The 19,893-nt window shown below is 37.3% G+C and overlaps 1 protein-coding gene across 2 annotated transcripts; it reads left to right on the top strand.

Annotated features, from left to right (window-relative positions):
• The first annotated feature begins 960 nt into the window (after nucleotides 1-960).
• On the top strand, nucleotides 961-19,599 carry LOC115052601 (splicing factor, arginine/serine-rich 15-like). 2 transcript variants are annotated; one of them, XM_029516807.1, is made up of 18 exons: nucleotides 961-1,167; nucleotides 2,484-2,567; nucleotides 3,603-3,647; nucleotides 3,802-3,963; nucleotides 4,064-4,181; nucleotides 4,323-4,456; nucleotides 4,569-4,715; nucleotides 4,810-4,883; nucleotides 5,774-5,870; nucleotides 6,124-6,204; nucleotides 6,412-6,497; nucleotides 6,634-6,809; nucleotides 7,288-7,388; nucleotides 7,485-7,598; nucleotides 7,701-7,857; nucleotides 7,959-8,053; nucleotides 18,550-18,688; nucleotides 18,806-19,599. In XM_029516807.1, exons 1-18 carry the CDS (start codon nucleotides 1,138-1,140, stop codon nucleotides 19,234-19,236), a joined length of 2,271 nt encoding a protein of 756 aa, XP_029372667.1. In that variant the 5' UTR covers nucleotides 961-1,137; the 3' UTR covers nucleotides 19,237-19,599. The 2 variants fall into 2 exon arrangements, with proteins under 2 accessions (XP_029372667.1, XP_029372666.1); XM_029516806.1 differs by having other exon boundaries at nucleotides 18,803-19,599.
• The last annotated feature ends 294 nt before the right edge of the window (nucleotides 19,600-19,893 follow it).

Below are 19,893 nucleotides of genomic sequence, written 5' to 3'. Positions count from 1 at the left end.
AAAAAGAAGCAGGGTTCTTTGCAATAAACTTTGCAATTTGCATCAAGCAAGAGGTTTTTCCCTTTTCTATTTATTAACTTTCTACTTCCTCTCACCATAAACCTATCTTCTGCCACATTTCCTTATGCCTGAGCTTAACGTTCCTCCCCAGCTCCTGCCTTTTGCTTTGTTTGATGAAGGTGAATTTCCATCATTTGTATGGTTTTGCTGGATTAAAGAGCATTAGTGCACTTGGGAATTTGACTTGTGTCCAGGTGACCCACAAAAAAGCAGAAAAATTTCGTCCCTCCCTCTTTACAGTTTTATACCCTGTCTTTTTAGGTTTTCTCTTAAGCGCCTCAGTACTAGAGACCAACAGTCTAATTTTAATTGTGCTGTGACCTGCATACATTTGTGCAAACATACAGATCAACAGATCATGCCCATGTAATGTTATGATTAAACATTAAACAGAGGTTGTTCATTCTGCAGTTGTATGGGGACCTATAGAAATTGTCAATCCAGTAAATTAAATAGTCAGTACTTCTCTCAGATTTTTGGAATGTAGTGATAACAACATACATACATTTACATTCACTATGGATCTATATATTTTAGAAAAATAATCCAATAATTTAGTTTTTGCAGAGATGATATTCACACACAATTAAGTGCACAGCAAGGAATTTAACTGCCTCACAAGGATCCAAGGTTGTTGAAGACTTTACCTCCATGATTACTAATATTTTTGGTTTTGTCAATAAAAGTGAATCCTATGTTTTGTTCACAGTTGTGAACTATTGGGAGCTACTACTGGCTAATTTCATTTATTTCCTCCACTTGGACCTCCACAGTTGACCATCTGTAGCCTGGATCAATAACCTGTTAATGAGTCTTAAAGTCGTATTTTCCGATAACAGTGAAGGCAGCATTTTCTCTGAAGTCACGCGCTCGTTATTGCGTAATGACGTACGGGGTGAAACCACGGAGCTTGTAGCAGCTTCTAGCATAGCAGGTCGTCGGAGAATGATGTGACCACATCAGAAGTAAAATGGGCGTTTGAACGTTGCTAGCTGTTATGTTATTCGCGAAATAACTCTGCCGCGCAAAGAGCGAATAAAGTGTCGAAAATATAGACGGTCTTCTGTTCCAACAAACATGGATGCAGTGAACGCGTTCAACATGGAGGTAAAGTTTGCTCGTGTTTCGTCCCTCCCCGAAGACTCGAGTGCTAATGTTAATGCTAGCTAATGTCAATTGCTCTGAAGTTGGCCTATTTTTTTATCATAGCAAATAATTGTTATATTCAACTCATTGTTTACATTATGGTGGAGCCATTTGGTTGGTTAAATGCAGGCGCTGTTCAGGTAAACATAATTAATTAGATTTGCTATCCACTAGCTTAACTCGCAGGTCAACGCTTAAACGTTAATCGTAATCCTGCAGGGCCTGTGATATCAGTTCCTCGATAAATATCCACTTAGTGAACCACGGAAAACACAGAAAACACCACGCAAATTCAGTTATTACAGGGAAAATGTCGCGCCGGTGGCCTTATGTCCTACTTTTGTAAACTTAGGTCACATTATGTATCAAGCTGTCAGTGTTACTAATAAAGCTGACGTTAATGTTGCATTTGAGTTGTTAGGTTACGGGAGCTCTCCTACCAGCTCATAATGTTTTTTTTTGAAAGTCCAGTATAATATAGAGTTATTAACGTAATCCACGCCAGAATGACGTGCAGAAAATAACATTTGCAGAAATACACGGTCATTAGCACCAGGAACTTTGTCGTTTTATCTGGATTTTCTTTGGGGGCGTGATTGTGTGCTCGTTTGAGGTGTGTGTGTGTGTGTGTGTGTGTGTGTGTGTGTGTGTGTGTGTGTGTGTGAGATCTTGCATATCACAAGGAGTGGTGCATTTTAAATTTACCCATTTGACTACGTTATTTTAGTCTAGGTGCAGCTCAAATGTTTTTGTAATTTTTTGTTTCTTGGAGCAAATGTTACATTTCTGAAAATGAAAGTATGTCCCAAATTTTGGCTGGTACTCTATGTACACCGGGGTGTTATAAGGTCTCAATCATAGATGCTTGAACATGATGATAGTCAGAATGACAGCGTGTACACTTTTTACAAGTATCAGAAAGAGCAGAAATGTAACCATGTTGAAGTACTGTTAAATAAAGCATAGTTAAACCCTAAGTTTTTTTTTTTTTTGTTTTTGTTTTTTTTTTAAACACAAGGGCAGTCTCTATTTTCCCATGTGAAGTAGATTATATGGTTTTAGGAATTTGTTTTAAATACAAGGCCTTTCCAAGTGAAAAACTCTTAAATAAGCTACCTAAAATATTTATATATGTGTGTGTGTTTGCTGTGGCCAAATTTATTATTTACCAGTACAAAAGTTAAATGTCCATGTGATTTTGTGAATAGGGATTAGCATTTGTTTCAATATTATTGTATAACAGCGAACTGATATAACTCTTTTTCCAAACCCATTAGTTGTTCTCCATGATTGACATGAAGCCTCCAATATCCCGTGCTAAAATGATGTCTGTAACAAAATCAGCAATCAAAGCTATCAAGGTAAAGTGAATACTGCATCAATTTTAGCATTATATTAAGGAGTGGTTAATACAAACGGGTAGCAAACATTAATCACTGATGATCATGATTTCTTGGATGACCAACAGTTAATTATGCCTCAAGAACTGTCTGATGTACTGAGCACATTACTACAGATATAACTCTTGGGGTGCCATTGAAAAGTTATTTTTTCACGGAAGAGTTCCAAAATGAGTGAAATAACTTCAAAGTGTCCCAAGTGGCAGTCATGCTTTAACTGTCAAGTGCACTACATGTGAAAGACAGTTGCTTGAGCACTTCCTTGCTTATTTCGATTAGCATACTTTATACTAGATCCTCCTTTAAAAAAAAAAAAAAAAGAAAGTAGATGCTTTTCAACAGTGGAACATTGGGTTAGTAAAATATAAAGTAATGCACTGTTCCATATTTAAAATATGAATTGCTGTCTAATTAATGTAAGTGCCATCAGATTTTTGTAACACCATTTTTACTTCTCTCAAGTCTATGAATACCTCCTTAATGACATTTTCCATCGAGGTGGAGGGAAATTGATAAGTGAAAGACAATTCTTTTTTTTTTGTTGTTGTTGTTTTTACCTTTCAATTGTAGCCTTGGCTCCTGCTGTGCTTATACAAAAAAAAATCAGCAGGAATTTTTAGTTTGTTTTCTGTTTTCTGTTTTTATAGTAGGTCTCTACCTTTCTTAAGGTTTATTCTCCATTCCCCATCATACCAAACTATAGGACTCTCTAAATTATATTGGTCAGTAAAAGGGTTTAATTAAGCTGTTCATTATCTTACAAACCAATCTCTTTTAGATGCTATATTTCTAAGGGCAGTGGTAGTCTAGCATGTAATTTGAAAATGGTGGTGCTTTTAATTCATGAAATATAATTGTATGCTTATTTGGCTTATTACAGAAATCCAAAAGAGTAAATTAGAATTGTATCATTGCTATTCATTCTATGGAGATAGTGGACATGATTAATGTGTTAATTAGTCTGCTGTGACTAATATTAACTTTGTCCTCCTTTAGCTTTACAAACATGTGGTCCAGATTGTTGAAAAGTTCATCAAAAAGGTAAGTCCCCACATTATTGTGCTTGCGTTAATATCAAAGATTTGGCTACACTTTACTCCTTTGTTATGAGATAGTATGAATAATTTTGCAGTTGCTTTTTGTGTTTTATTAATTAATTAAATTATTTGTTTTTTATTTTAATTTTTTTGTACAGTGCAAACCAGAATTGAAAGTCCCTGGTTTGTATGTAGTTGATTCCATTGTTCGGCAGTCACGCCATCAGTTTGGTGTTGACAAGGATGTATTTGGGCCCAGATTTTTGAAAAACTTCATGGATACTTTTCAAAATCTTTACCGGTGCCCTGAGGATGATAAGGTATGGTACATTTGTGCTTTTGCTATTTTATGTAATTTCAACAACAGTGTTAAGAGATTTTCTTTGTTGTTGTTGTTGTTTTTTTTTTTTTTTAAATCAGAGCAAAATTGTCCGTGTCCTGAACCTGTGGCAGAAGAATGGTGTGTTTGACTTGGACATAATTCAGCCTCTGATGGATATGGCTAATGGTGTCATCATACCTCCCCCTGCACTTGAAGGTCGAGAAATAAATATTGTTGGGCAATGTTTGAGTTTTGCAGTAATACGTTTGATTGTTACCTGAGACTAAAGTGAGGTTATTTGTCCACTGGTTGATGTAGTTATGCAAATGTGGCAATCTTTATCTTCTGTCTGAACAGTGTCAGCTGACCCTCAACCAGATTTGCAGCCTGCTATAACTAGTGCCTCAGCTGTTCCTGCTGTGACCCAGCTACCAAGTACTGATGCCTTGGCTGCTGTGGCACAGCTGTTTCAGTCCCCCCATGGTCAGGAAGTAAGCAATACATTGTTTTGTTTATCCCAGCAGTTTTACTAATACTGTACACTTTGTAAATAATCCAGGTTAAAGAGTTGATTAAGTTTTGAAAAACACCCTCCCCCACCAGCTGCAGCGGGTTCTCCAGAACTTCCAACAGGCAGATAAGGCCCTGGTAGCCACAATCGCAAACAATCTTACAAACCCTCCTCAGATGCCAGCGGCCCAACTCAATCCTTATAGTGCACACTCGGAAAAGAAAAGCTCTTTAGCAGAGGTAATGCTGTAGCTTAGTGTCGCATCACAACCTTTGGATAAATACACATTACTTTTCTCATTCACTTCAATGTGAAAATTATGGATTTTCTCAGAAACTGCTTGACCGTTTTGACTACGATGACGAACCTGAGGATGTACCGCCTAAAGACCTGACTATCCAGTCCAAGTAAGTTTCATAAAACACATATATGTTTATGCAACTTTTAGGCACATATATCTCAACGTTGCAGATATTTCCCCTTTGACAAATGAAAAAAAATTTCTGCAGCATAGAAACAATATATTAACCAATGGTTTCAGTCAGCTGTTGGAAAGAAAAACAATTTTTACATACTATACCAAATATAAAAATAAAAATGTAAAATCTGATTAATTACGTTTACTTCAACTTCTGGTATATTTATGAAATGTATTTTATGTTTTGGGTTCCCTGGCAGAGTAGAGACGAGTTAAAGTTCTCTTCCTCTCAACAACATGTCATTGTTGGGTAGTTCCAATTGATTGGCCATCAATAATAATAAGCCAATTTTCACTCAAAATATTGCTCATCTCTTTTGAATATCACTCATCTTCTCTTATTAACGCTCATCCTGAGGACCGATTTCTCCCCCACCCCCCCCTAAAAAAAAAAAAAAAAAAAAAAAAAAAAAGAAGAAGTGAATTCAAATTCTTGAGATTCTACGTATGGCTTGGCAACTATAACATCTGCGGTGTTTGGTTTTATTTCTGTAAGTGGTGTACAATGCTAGACAGTAAGTACCCACCCCACCCATCTGATTTGAGTGATCAGTAATCATAGTTGATCACCAAAAAAATTTATCAGAGCATCCGTTGTTATTGTCCTACCTTCACTTAAGTATTTTCATGTGTAGAATGATGCAAGTTCAGACACTTGGAGGCTGGATTCACATTGAAACTATGCTCTGCTCTTCTTAATTTCTATATCAAAATGTCCACTGTGGAAAAAGGTTCACAAATAGGTGTTTGGTGTGCTTTGAATGTATTTGTAGGTCTATAAAGGCCAGACTCAGTTTCTGTGTATTTTTGTCTTGACAGATGCATTCCTGATAATTTATTTAACCACTTTGCTGGCCAGATGCCCAACATAGAGAATGTTCATCCACATATGATGGGACAAACTGGTGGTATAGAGGTATCCAGTTATAATTAAATTTTTGTAGAAAATCAATAACTGTTCAGACATATAAACTTCCTAGTATAATAAAGCATGCTTTGTTCTATGAGGTGACAAGCCAAAATATAGTTAAATGGTTAGTGCAAGTATGTATGTTTTGATTTTACAGAACATCAACTGTGTGGTTCTTCAGTTAGAGGGTATTGTAATGAGTGTTCCTTTGGTGCCTGGTTTTTACCTTTTCCCTATGGCTGTCTTTGTCATTGTGCAGCATAGTGGTGGAGGAATGACTCATGGTGAGCATCATATGATACCAGATGGATGCCACTCCTTAAATGAGGGGTACATGCGCGTAAGTCTTCAAACCTAATTTAATTTAACTGCGATTAATGTCTCTCCTGTGAAAGAAAAAGCTTTTTGTTTTGTTAAAGACAAAGCCTGAATTTGAGTTGAGTCATACCATATTTGAATTGGAGACCTGATATGGCAGCTTTTGTAATTGAAATACTCTGCTCATTTATTTGGGAAAAATAAAATTGTCATATTATAATTGTAATAGGGAAGTTCGAGAGAAGAGTCAAATATGAGACGGGATGCTAGACACAGAGGGTATGGCAGGAGATCAAGATCCAGATCTGGATCCAGGTAAGAGGCTGTGGTCATTACAGATAGCTAGAAATTTCAGTTACATCTTTAGAAATGCTGTCCTGTCTTTAATGGTCAGGTTTTGCTTTTCAAATGATTTCAGTGTACATGTTTGTTTGCTTGTTTGTTTTTTCAGATCTCCCAGAAGGAGAAGATCAAGGTCTTCATCACGGTCAAGAAGGTCAAGGCATCGACGCTCTCGCTCCAGAGAACGGCGCTGGAGATCTCGTTCTCAAGACAGAAATGAAAGAGAGAGGGATAGAGAGCGCAGACAGAAAGGACTTCCCAGCATGAAGAGCCAGACACTCAGTGGTAGGTGCAACCGTAATGCTAACTCAGAAACATATCTGAAAATGTTATTTAATGCACCGAATAGAACAACTGCTAAGTTGTCCCTTTCATGTGCTCCCCTCTCATCTAGTCTGTAATACATATGTACCTCTGGGTTTCACATTCCTCAGTGGTGCGCACAACCAGGGGTAATAAGAAGGTTAATCTACTGTACACTCTTAAAGCCTGCCTCCTGAAAAATTTACAAATTCAGAATGCTCTTCCTTGAGCTTAATTTAGTGTTTAATTTACTGTGTTTAATTCACAGAGATACAAGTAAAATGATGAATGAGCATAAGTTCAAATCATTTCATGCCTCCTTTTTGCCCAGGGTCAATGATTAACCATTACAAGTGGCAGTAAAATTCCAAACTGTCCAACACACGCTAGTTAAAAAAAAAAAAAGAAAATTGAGGATGACCTGGATGCTAAAACTGTTTTAATGTGGTTTTGCTTATAGTTTGTACCACTACACTTTGGGTTGGACAACTTGACAAGAAAACTCAGCAGTCTGATGTGATGTCCCTTTTGGAAGAGTTTGGCCAGATTGAGTCTATCAATGTAAGTTTGGACAATTCACATAAACAATTCTTGTAGGCGTCTATAAAGCTAATGTTATCATGTGCTTCACAATTATTCTTTGCACTGTGTCTTCAGATGATTCCTCCAAGGGGATGTGCCTATATTGTAATGGTACACAGACAAGATGCCAACACAGCTTTGAACAAGCTCAGTAGAGGATCATACAAAGTAAATCAGAAACCAGTCAAGGTACGTTCTCTTACACATACTGCTTTTTTTCCCAGTTACACATTGACACTGTGTTCTTTTGTTTGGTAACTCAGTGAATATATTATTGTCATTTTTGCTTAGATTGCTTGGGCTTTGAATAAAGGTATAAAATCAGCACATAAAAAGTTTTGGGATGTGGATCGAGGTGTCACCTATATTCCCTGGAGCAAAGTCAAAGTGGAGGAATTGGAGAGCTATCGGGAAGGAGGCATGCTAGACCCAGAGACACTTAATCCAGGTAAACACTAAAGGCTTATTTTAGGACTTTTGTTTTGCATGGCCAAGATTCAGTGTCTGTATGCATTTGTCTTACGTTGTTCCATTTTCTGTTATGCACAGTGTGGAATAATGCCATGGACCTCAATAAGCAGGTATCTGTAAATGGAGCCTTGGAAAGTGTACCAGCAGATGGAACGATCCCTGCTCATATTCAGGTAATACTAATACGGTCTTTAAACACCTTCTTCTCAATTAATACCCATGGTGTTAAAGGCTTACTTCATAATCTTTTTTTCTGGAGCCATAAGGAAAATAAATTATTGTTGCATATGAGTAGTGGAGCTTGTCTGAACAAAGACTCATGTTCTCCAAAAGAAAATAAATGATATTCAAACTAAGTTTCCAAGTGGAGTGTTAGGTCTCAACTTTTAAATTCAAATCAGAAAAGTTGGTAAAATGTAGTATGACTGTGAAAGAACTTATTGCCCAAGCCTGTCCTGCTGATTGAGGAATGATGAGGGTTGCAGCTGTGCCACCTTGAAAGACAAAATTTATCCTAATTTATAAAATGGGCACAGGAAATATCTAATCCCAATAGGCTACAAAAATCAGTTGGATTGTGGACGGCCTTTCACTAATACCACTAATATGTTTTATTTTCAAATTAATTATAACGAATGTTCAAACATTAACATGAACAAAAATTCATCACAAGATATCACTGTATTTTGTTAAGTGCTGAATTTAAGATGTTTTGGGAAGAGAAATCTTATTTTTCTCACTTCAAATTAATATGACATTTTTTACTCTCTCTTATGGACTGAAGTCAGTCACACCATCTTTGCCTCATAAGAATTGTTTCATAGTCACCAAATAAGCAGAGAAATCAAATTTGGTGATTGCAGTCCACAATTCAGATAAGCTCCTCTGCTGATTTGTTTGCTTATTCATCCCTTTCTTCCCTTTTCTTTGCTAAATATTTGCATCTTCACTCAGTAATCTTGTATTGTGCAGTTTAACTTATTCAAATAAAGTGGGTAATACACAAAACTTTATTGTGGTATGTGTAGAGAGAAGCATTTCTGTTGCTCTTTCTCTGTTTTCAGAAACTAAGTTCTCCTATTCAGAATGTCTGGGTTTTGCAACAATGTCATTGTGTATGAAACTCCTCCCCATCATCCACCAGTGGTTGACAACAAAACATCTGAAATGACAAAAATAATGAAATAAGTTATCAGATGGATCAGCTTCTTGGTGATCTTTTGCGGAAGCGCACACAAAACAATAATAAATAGTAAAATAATATTTCAGACAGTTTGGGTGCTAATGAAATATGGTGTCAAAATCTAACTTGTATTTAGCCATTTTGTTTAAACTTGTCTTTTTAAAGTTCTCCTGTGACCACATGCTGAATGAATGGTCCAGAAACTAGCTTAAATAAAACATGATCTACATGGACTTTGCGCAACCAACCATACTTAGCAGGCCTGCTAAACAGAGCACCTCACCTGGAAGAAAAGTTGATTACATGTCACAAGGCTGCTGGTGGGACTTAAAGGTCTGACTGGGACGAATCGTGTGTCAAAGTGGGAGACAAGGTAAGCCGACAACACCGTCAGCAACTTTTGCTTAATCTGGCACCAATCCAGTTGATTGATAATAAAATCTGAACAAGAGATTTGATTTTTGAAACGCTTAGGAAATGTTTTGCTGAGGGGGAATGTTGCTAAACAGAACTATGCCAAGGTCACTGTACATGAAAGAATAAATGGGAATGGGAAATGCATCTGACACCCATGAGAAGCTTTCTTTAAAGAGGTCGTTCCGTTCACTGTCCATGTACTACCATGCATACAGCAGGTTTCAGTTAAACAGTTAAATGTCTCTCTTTATACTGAATGTAGAGTTTGAGCATGTACCGTTGATCAAGCCCTTAACATCATGCTGCTCTGTTCCAATGTGTCAAAATCTTTGGCATCAACAAATCTCAGATATTCATGGGTACTGAAGTAGACAATCCTAGATTGTTACAATATAGGCATTTTGTGTGAAAGAACTATATTCAGGACCAAGCCAACTTTAAAAATATTCATAAAAATACTCTTTCTCAAACTGATCCCATTATGCCTTTTGTGGAGGATTTTCCATGATGGTATTTATGTGGGAACGAACTGTGAACTTGAACTCTATCACTTTTAGTAATAGTTTGCAGTTATTAATAAAATTAAAGTTTACAGCCAAATAGGGATGTTTCAAAATGTCTGCCTGGATAATCATATTACAACCTGGTCTAGGAGCTGTTAAAGGCATGATCCTAGTTATAGTAAATACTCTTTAATGCCAGTCCTCTTCTTGGCAAGGCGAAAATTGAGAATGGCCAATGAGATCTTTAAACAAAAAAAAATCATCAAATGTGCATAGCAGCAAATGTATATATTATTCTCACTGTTTTGTAGTTCTAAGTTATCCCATTTGTGAATGTCATATCAGGCCAGCCACAATATCTGCATTACATCACTCGTGACACGGAGGTCCCCTAAGAATGGTGAGGTGCTTTTCCTGGTCCTGATGCTGGTGTGTAGGTTTTTCTATTGGATGTGATGCGATGTGATGGTGCCATATGTTCTGGTTGTAACAGTCTCTCTTTCGGGAACACAGACTGAATTTGGAGTTGTAGTTGCCTTATGAATTAAGCCTTGTTTTTCAAGGTTTCCTCCTGCTCGTTCTCCAAACTTGTTGGTCTTGGAAGTCTGATGATGCACTACTGTTTTGGTCAAATCACTTCATATGTTCTGTGGCAGCTAACTTAAATACTCACCTAACGGCCAGCTAACTTTCAATGAGCTCTTGGGATGTGATGGCTTTCAAGAAGTTGCTTTTCCAAGGCAAACCACTTATTATTCCTGCACACCCACTGGCTCTTTAATTTTGAATGAAAGACATAGCACTCATGCGATTTATGTAGCTCTGCTAATTTTATCCTTGAGTTAGTCACAAATTCGTAGTCATTGCAGGTTTACTGGAACACGTATTTTTGACAGTAATGCAAAGTGATGTAAGCCCTTTTGTTTTCATTCAAATGGAAACTTCTAACATTATCCTGTAACATTCAGCTGTGCATTGAAGGTAGCTTATACGTCGTTGAGCCCAACAACGCATTTTGTTTATTTGCATCAGAAAACACATCTGTTGTATTATTCTGTTTGTATCCACTTAATCCCACACACCAACAATGCCCTAGCACACATGAGCATTAAGGGACATCACATTTGCTTCCCCATCCCAGCTACTGTACTTTGACTGGCTCTGCTTACTGTATGGCATGTGTGCTGTGTGATACAGCTGTCGAATAACACGTCCACAGGCGTGAATTGGACAATGTATGTATCGCTGAAAGGATGGCATTTCACTGACGGAAATCTTCAAGTGCAGCAGAGAGGAGGAAGAAAAGGTGTCGAGAAAGAAACACATGGCTAAGTAGCACCAGGTCAACATGCAGGCGAATTGAAGTTTTCGGCAAAGTCTGCTCAATGCAGAGAGGTTGACAGAGTGTGTGCCACTTTTAATTCTTGCAAGGTACCCAAAGTAGCTTTAAAAAGAAGAAAATGGGTATCGCTTTACATATTTTCACCTCAGAAATCGGTGTTGGGTTTCAGAGGTTTCCTTTTCCCTCCCACTTCAGTATCCACGACTGGGCTTTATAAAACTGTCAAGCTATATATATTTGAAGCAAAGAACTGTTAACAGCGCGGCCAAGTGAATGATCTGTATTCCATCGAACTCCCTCCTTTACCTGATTTCTTGCCAGATACAATCTCCCCTTATTGCATCATGGCTCTAAAGCTTTTACTGCTTAGAGATCATTGGATCTCATCTTTAAGCTCATTTTACGAGCTTAACATTTCATCACAAAATTTTAAACTTCTTAAAAAAATAAAATAAAATAAAATAAAATCTTGATGCTGGATGTCTACATCCATGTTATAATATATATTGGTTTTCCATTGATAAATATCCACTGTGCAAAAATGCACATATTTCATGTCTAGGGGCTGAATCCAAAATTATATTTTGTTGAATTTATTTGTCTTTGGAGGAGAAAAAAAAATTATAAATATGCTATTTCATCTTCATGAGGTACACAGCCTTCAAGATGATGAAGTGTTTTGAGTCCTACTAAGCAAACAGACATCACATGACATTTCCATTGCAAATATTTGTTATTGCTCCTACAGGTTACTGGTAACTTTGATGTAAAGTGGATACAACTGTCAGTCCTTTTTACAGCAACTGCTGGACCAAAAGGTGAAAAACAAAGTTTGGAAACAGGAGTGAGAGCAGAATTACTCCTGTTAGTTTAGCACCCAATAGGCAGTGCTGTTGCTAAAAAGTAAGCAAAGATGGCATATGCGCAGTCTACACAGGAACTATGTTCTACAATGTCCACCCTCATTTGAATGACCTATCATGTAGTCATCTGTGAGCTCTCTTCCTTTTCTCCACTGTCTGCAATAAGACTAAATTAGCGTGTATGAAAAGTGTAAAACAATTATAAGCAACTATGAAAAAGATTTTTTCCTGTGAACATTAAGGAATCAACAGAGACAGTGGAGAAGTGCACTCCAAGTGGCTCAGTAAAAGTATGGCACAAAGGAGGGAGACGTGTGTGCATGCACACACAAACACAAAAGACCAACTCAATCAGGAGTAGCAGATCACACCTGACCTTTGGTCAATATGTCATTTAGTTACTGAATTCATTCATACATACATTGAACACACACCACTCTGTCAATTTTCTGTGTCCGTCATAAGGCTCCCACTTCTGTTGTTTGCGCACTATAAACTTTAAATACACGCACACAAAAAAAACTTCAAAAATGCAGTAGTCTGTAAAGGAGAATTTCCTAAATCCAGAAATCATATTTCTCATATGACATAACTATTTAAAAAGAAAAAAATTTAATTTGTTATAAAACCAATTATATATATTCACCATAATAAATGTTGCACATATTAACTATTGTTGAATTTTAAGGACTGCCCCCGTTTATATGAACGTTCTATAAATATATATAATATATACATATATTGAAATAATTACGCTTTTAGATAATTTCTTCCTGAGCTACAGAGATGTGAGTCATAACCCATGTTGAATGTTAATGTGACTCCCATTGAAATAGCTTTCATTTTCATAAAAAAATTTCTAGATTTAGATTAGATTTCAAATTTCAGATCCACAGACTTTTGTTTAAACTATGACAATCATCAACGGTCTAGATTGATTTTTGGATTTTAGTTTTTGCAAAGGTACTGCATTTTTAATATCTTCAGTCTGTGCTTAGAGTAGAAATATAGCATTTATGAATTTGTGCCAGAGGTAGGAGAGTTAGAGGTATTTCAGTGTGTGTGGTGTGTGTCACCCCCCCCCCCATCTTGTACAGTTTAACATGTCTTTTATGTGTGTAAAAGCTCCATATTTTACTGGTTTTAGAAACTACATGTCTGTCTTTGGGTCCTCTGTGCCCATAAACTGAAAATGTTCTGATAGCTTATTGAAGAGCATATTTTAATGAAAAGTCTGAGCAGTTTTCTTCTTTCAGTCATTTTGATATGAAATGAAATTTCAAGAAAAGAGGGGAAATCTTCACTTGCACCAAGTAATTCAACATTGGCCTATATCCAAGTGGCACAAACCAAAATCCAAGTGTGGAGAACACCAGACTCACATGAGTCCTCACAAAGGTGAGTGTGATGGATGGATCTTTGGATATTTGGATTCCTGCTCTTGGATGATACTGTGGAAAGGTTGAGAGGTAATGAAAGGCTCATTCATTCTGAAATGGACCTTTGTCATTTCCTTTTATTTATTTGCTGTTTCTGGTTTTCACTCTGAGCTCTTCAATGTAGAGCCCACGATATTGTACAGCTGCCTCATTACTGTCTTTTCACATCTTTTAAGTAATGGGCATAAACAAAGAACAAAGGCAGTATCTTGACAGTTGATAACCATAGTCCTGATCAAAGTCCAGGAACCCACCTACTTTGCTTGTACAGGTTTCCTCAGTGGAATTAGCCTGCAGGAAAAATAAAGCTGTGTGTATTCTGGTAGAATAAAACACAAGGGTAAGGCTAGACTCTTAAGGCTGCTTGACTTATGAACTTGTCTTTCCTTTCCATTGTGTCTTTTTGGTTGGTGAACAGCCTCAAATGTTGTGGCTGTAGAACAACATGATGGTTGTGTCTCATCTGACAAATTTTACCCTCTCTAATTTCATACCTTCAAGTAATCAATTGGAATCATTTAGTCTAAGCTCTAAATGTTTTTGCCTTTCTCAGATAGTTTAATTTCAAGTACATCCAGCTATAGTTGCTTTATTTTTTCAATCTACCTTTAAAGCAGCTGTAGGCAAGTATAGAAAAATAACCAACAGCAAAAAAACCGCCCAAGAACCTGCACCTCCATCTTTCAAATCAAAATAAAAACATGTTTGATGGACAAACTTAAAGGTGCTATGTGTCAGATTTGAACATTTCCAACTTTGGTGCCCCCTATTGGCTGCTTGGAGGTTGACATTGTAGCGAACAAATGTTTACCACGATGGAGCACGGTTAAGGCTTTACAGCGAAGAAATTATCATGAAAGATCAAACAGTAAACTTGACTTGATGCCAGTCTTTATATGCAATTCCCAACCGCCTTTCTCCAGGTTACTTTTTTTGTTGAGTCCACCAAGAATTGTTTTGCTTGACCAAAGCTTGAGGTATCAAAATGGCTGGTGATGAATGGAAAAAATATATATAACTTCCTCTGTCAAATTCTCAGTTTGAAAATGAAGCTCATTGATGATTCACCTGCAATTCTTCAGATGTCCACTAGATGTTTCCAAGAAAAAAATAACTGGAATTCCCCAATTATCTGAGAATCTATTTCTGTTATTTGGTCTTTTAGCACATCTTCTGTTACTGGACCTGTTGCAACCTGTATAGTTCATCTATAGTTCCTACAAATTCTCTTATCCTAGGTGTGTGTGGGTGTTTTTTTTTTTTTTTTTTTTTTTTTTATTTATTTATTTTACTTTGAATCCTTTGATATATTACAGGAGAATTCTTGTTCAGCAATTTTTCATATCATGACATTAATTTATCTAATTACAAAAATAATTTATCAATACCTGTAATATGTATACTTAATGCATAATTAATTAGTAAATTGGGAATTATCTTTGCAGAGACCATCTCATCCCACAACACATTATTCAAAGGAACTAGAACAGAATTAAGTTTGGTTCTTTTAAGAGCTGAGTCTCCTCCTTTTCTTTACCTTAAAAAAATTAGATAAATCTGTTGTTACTGTTAATTTGGTCCTGATGTTTGGCAATGGAGTCAGACAGACTGACACATTTTTGATGGGTATCTTGATTTACTTTCTGTATCCATTACAAGATTTATAGGTGGACTTGTTTTGCAGCCAGGGTGTCTACAGACAGCTTTTGGCACCAAGGAGTGGTTATCATGGCAGGAACTTGAGGCCCCTTGCAGCATCTGGTAGGCTCAGAGTTTTCACTTAAAGTGATTGGCAGTTAATACAGATTCTTGGAAACAAATGTAATTTGTGCTAATGATCAATTTCTGTATTTAATGAATATCACTGATTTCTAATAATCAGACACTGGAAGTCTTACATAAATTATACATTTGCATGGGACTAATTATTAATTAGTTATTAAAAACTGCAGTTGCGCTTTTAAGTTGTGCAATAGAGAGCAAAATGAACACTTTTCATCATTACTACAGTTTTATCACTGTTTTTTTTTTTTCCAAATTTATAGATCTTACTTACCTTAAGTGTTAACAATGAATGTGTTTGAGGCAGTTCCAGATAATCAAAAACCACTGTTATCTTTTCAATATTCTTTATGAAGTTAATCTCAGATATCATCATCTTGGCTGAAATGTATTGATATCGTATACTAGTTTTTATGGATTTAGTTGCATTAAGTAAAGTTGTTATTGACAAAAGGCAGTAATTGATATGTCTGCAATGCACTGTGAAGTGTTTGTGTATGGCCATTTTATTGAAATATCAGATGCCAATCACAGAGGAATGGACTCACACTGAGCCAGAGCTTTTGACCATTTTTGTTCAGCAGGATATCTCAAAACATGCAAATACGTTTCTATTAAAGTTAGTGGCAAGTTGGTGACAGCGTGCATAGTTGAGTTTGAACTCTGTATCCTTTTGGGACTCTTAACAACAACAGTACGCCACCCAGGTCTTCACCCAGACCTTACAGCAAAGCCGTTGTGTTGTCTATAACTCTGAGCTCTCTTCACCGTAAACGTGTTTATAAAAAAAAAATAAAAATAAAAAAAAAAGCTCAGATTTGGATCATTATAAGGGTCTTGTAGGAGATAAGTGAATAGTTCAGCATTGTTAGGGTGGCGATATGCACCCTTGGAACTCTTTTCAGGTTTAATCATTAACCGACATTGTCTGCTTCCTTCAGCTGTCAGCAGCAACTGCACTCCTTTAAATTCACAATGATTTTGCTTCCACAATGATGAACACCATCCCACATTCACAACTGTTAACAAATATTTGAGGTTGTAGTGTTTAGTATGTAAATTTATAGTGCCTGCAACTCAATAGTATTTGATAGAGTGACGTGGCTCACTGTAAAGTATATTTGCCTTTGTTTGAATTGACTTCAACCTAAGTCTTACGTACACACAGCTGCAAGGTTTAAAAGGAGTCTGTGGGGATTTTTTTTTCCAGGAAGAAGGACAGCAGGGGGTTGAGCAGCAATTCATTTTAAATGAAAATATAAAATTAAACATACAAAATAATCTGAACCTGGTGTTGTGATGGGTCAGAAACTACTCTCGGGGTATGATAGGGGTAAGTAACAAAGTAGGCAGCTACTTTCAGTATCTTTCAACATATTGTAAAAGCCATAGAATTATGGCATATGCAACTGTGCTTCTTTTTCTCATGAGTGGGTGATTTTGACATTCTGTGGTACATGATATCAAAATTTTCTGTATGCTGGATTAATATGGCATTGAGCCCATCCAAGCTCTCCAAAAATGCATCATGATGTTGGATATACAGAATAATCTATCAAAGAGCTTCTGGAAATGTCACAGAAATGATCGGCTTTCTCAGCTGTGATGTGGCTCCATAAATGTGCAGTGGTGTTCAGGTCAGGTGATCTGTCAGGCCAGTCCATGACAGGTCCACAAGTGTTTCCTTCATGAATCCTCCTCTGCAAAGATGCAAACCAGAGGTTTGTAGCGCATCTTTAAACATCTCTTTGGTTCTTCTTCATCAGTGTGTTGTCAATTAAGTGTCCAGCTCGTGTTCACCGCCCCACGCTCTTCTGTTACGACCATAAATCTCAAGCTTGAATGCCTTGGTTAATTTTCAACTGCAGTCCTTATTGGCAGCTTGTTCCAAGAACCATCAGTATCATAAAATTTACAACAGCTTTGGGAAAAAAAAAAAAAAAAGAGACAGTAACAACATCAGAGAGTTGTCACAACATAAACGTGCCAAGAGAAACAAAACATGGAAAGATGCAGTGAAACAGCATGACAATTATCCAGTAACGACAATTATAATCATTTTTCTGGTCCACCACTTTGAAATGTTATTTCTCTGCTCACATAAAGCATTTGTCTTATTTTATTAAGTAGATTATAACCTGTAGCTGTCTGCTGAGAGTGCTACAAGACAGCCTTCACCTAACAGCATACTGTATTTAACAGTTTCTATATCACTTATGAAAGGGGTGGGGCTTAGCTTGATTTATTGATCTACTGATTATGTGTTATTTAGGCTTTGTCTGCCTGATCGTGTGCTGGGGCACAGCTGATCTCGATTCTGCAAAGCTTATCCATGTTTGGCTCCCTAACAAACCTTCAGTCTAACCATGACTTCACTCTGAGACTTCTGTCTAACTTCATTTAGTCCTGATTAAATTAATCCTACGGACACAATGCGAAGCAATGATCTGCTGGAAACTTGAGAGAGCTGTACTTATGACAGGTAAGTGGACTTGTGCTTCAGTTGAGGGGATGTAATGAAGGAAATCTGACACTTGCTGCCCCATGTTTGCTTCAATTTGTGCAAAATGTTAAATATTTCATATGACTTTCTGTGTTTTGAAATATTTGATTCATTGTGTTTATTTTGAATAATTTCCAGGTTTTTGTGAAAAAAATATGTAAATATTTGATCTCAGGCATTGGGGACCCCACCGTATGAAGGAAGCTGAATCTCATCAGATTGCTCAGTGTGGTTAAACATCATGTATTTTATGGTACCTGACAGCAGGTATTAGATTATATCAAATTAAGGTGTGTTTGCATCTCTTTTTCATCTGCAGACCTTCTCTACCAGACACACATGCACAATTGTAACAATGCTTGAAAAAGAGGACTGTCTTCTGAGGAGTCTTGCTGAAACTTTCAGAAATGCTGTATGAAAATATTCATCCAGTCGCCCTCCGTTTTGTTTTTTTTGTGTTTTTTTTTTTTTTTTTTTTTTTTATTGTGACAAAACTAAAAACTGATTTAAATATAAATTGGATGCAATCAGGAGGTTGCTTCACGAGTTCCTTTGCCAGTTCACTGCTTCAAAGGGGTTTCATGCTCATTTCGCATTAACCTTCATTTGGATGCCATTGTGTTTCTTTGTCTTTCAGGTGCCATCGGTCCAACAGGCAGCGCCCATCGGTAATCCACCTGCTTTCTCTGGCCCTATCATGCTGTCCCCTACTGGCTTGCCTCCAGGAGGAGCCCCATTCATCCCTGCTGAGTATGACCCTTCAAAGTTAACACCAGGTAGGACAATTTAAGAAGAAGGAAGTACTGAGTATTTTTCATACTTTGAGTTCCTTCAAAGTTCTCTTTGTTTTTGATGATGATATGATACCTTGTCTTTTCCTTTCGTTACAGCAGGGATTGTAAATCCACCGGAGGAGTTGACCAAGGATTTGAACAGAGACAAAGGTGCGCTTCCAGATGCAAGCAGTGAGAACCAGCTTGGCTCTCCGGTAGCACCGGTGATGACCCTGCCAGGGCCAGCAGTCTTGCAGGGACCCAGACCAGGCGTGCCACCTCTGCAGCCTCCTCCTGGCATGCCAAATCCTCATCTATCTCCATTCCTCTCAGCTCCAAATATGTCGCACATGCCACCGCAAATGATCCCTGGAGGACCCATGTTTCCACCAGACAGGTTCAGAATGCCCTTACCCTTCCCCCCTCGTGGCCCTGCTTTTCATCGACATCCTTCTATGGCACCAGAGGCCATGGATGACAGAGAAGGGAGGCATTTCCAAAATGGGAGACCGGGGTTTGGGTGCCCATCCTTCCACAGGGGGAGATGGTGAGGGTTGGCTCCGACCTGAGAGGAGAAGGTACTGAACCACTGTGACAAATTCTCATGAACACCAGGACATTTGGTTCAACTGATGAGCCCAGAGAGTGGTGTCATTGCTTCTGTTCTGACTTTATTTTACACCACTAGAACACTTTGGGTAGTTAGAAATCAGACAGGGTACTCTGATTGTGACCCGTGTTTCTTTGTTCCTTTGAGTTCAACAGAAAAGAAACTTTGCTGTAAATACTGTATGTGCTTGTAGCCGGTTACTACCTTTTTGTATATTTGAAGTTGTGTAGCATATGCTTAAGTCTGTAATCTTAGTAGTTGGAAGTAAAAAAAAAAAAAAAAAAAATACAGTCTGTATTTTTGAGCTAATTGCCTCACTGGGATTTTTGTGTATGAAGAAGACTGTAAAAAATCTATAATTCATACCTTTTTGGTATTTCGTTTTTAGTAAAAATTTCTTTGTACTACTCATATTTAATCTTTCACCAGAGAAGTTGGTTTTCCTTTGAGGCAGAAGGGGATTTCATATCCTGCCAGTAGAGGGTAGAATAATGCCTGTTACCATTGCCAGCCTCCTTTTTTTTGTGTGTGTTTGTTTCTGATTGTTTTGTTCATTAAAATCACATCTTATTGGACCATGTGGAGTGAATATTAAAAA

The sequence above is a fragment of the Echeneis naucrates genome, chromosome 13 (genome assembly GCF_900963305.1).
Source record: "Echeneis naucrates chromosome 13, fEcheNa1.1, whole genome shotgun sequence".
Lineage (NCBI taxonomy): Eukaryota > Metazoa > Chordata > Actinopteri > Carangiformes > Echeneidae > Echeneis > Echeneis naucrates.
Note: the sequence above shows the minus strand (reverse complement) of the source record. Positions and strands in the feature narration are given on the sequence as shown.

Bases quoted from the DNA above. Each gene is read 5' to 3' on its own strand.
- LOC115052601 (XM_029516806.1), top strand. From the start codon at position 1,138: ATGGATGCAGTGAACGCGTTCAACATGGAG. The intron at 4,182-4,322 runs GTCGAGAAATAA...CTGTCTGAACAG, and splicing joins ACCTCCCCCTGCACTTGAAG to TGTCAGCTGACCCTCAACCA. The intron at 7,389-7,484 runs GTAAGTTTGGAC...CTGTGTCTTCAG, and splicing joins GCCAGATTGAGTCTATCAAT to ATGATTCCTCCAAGGGGATG.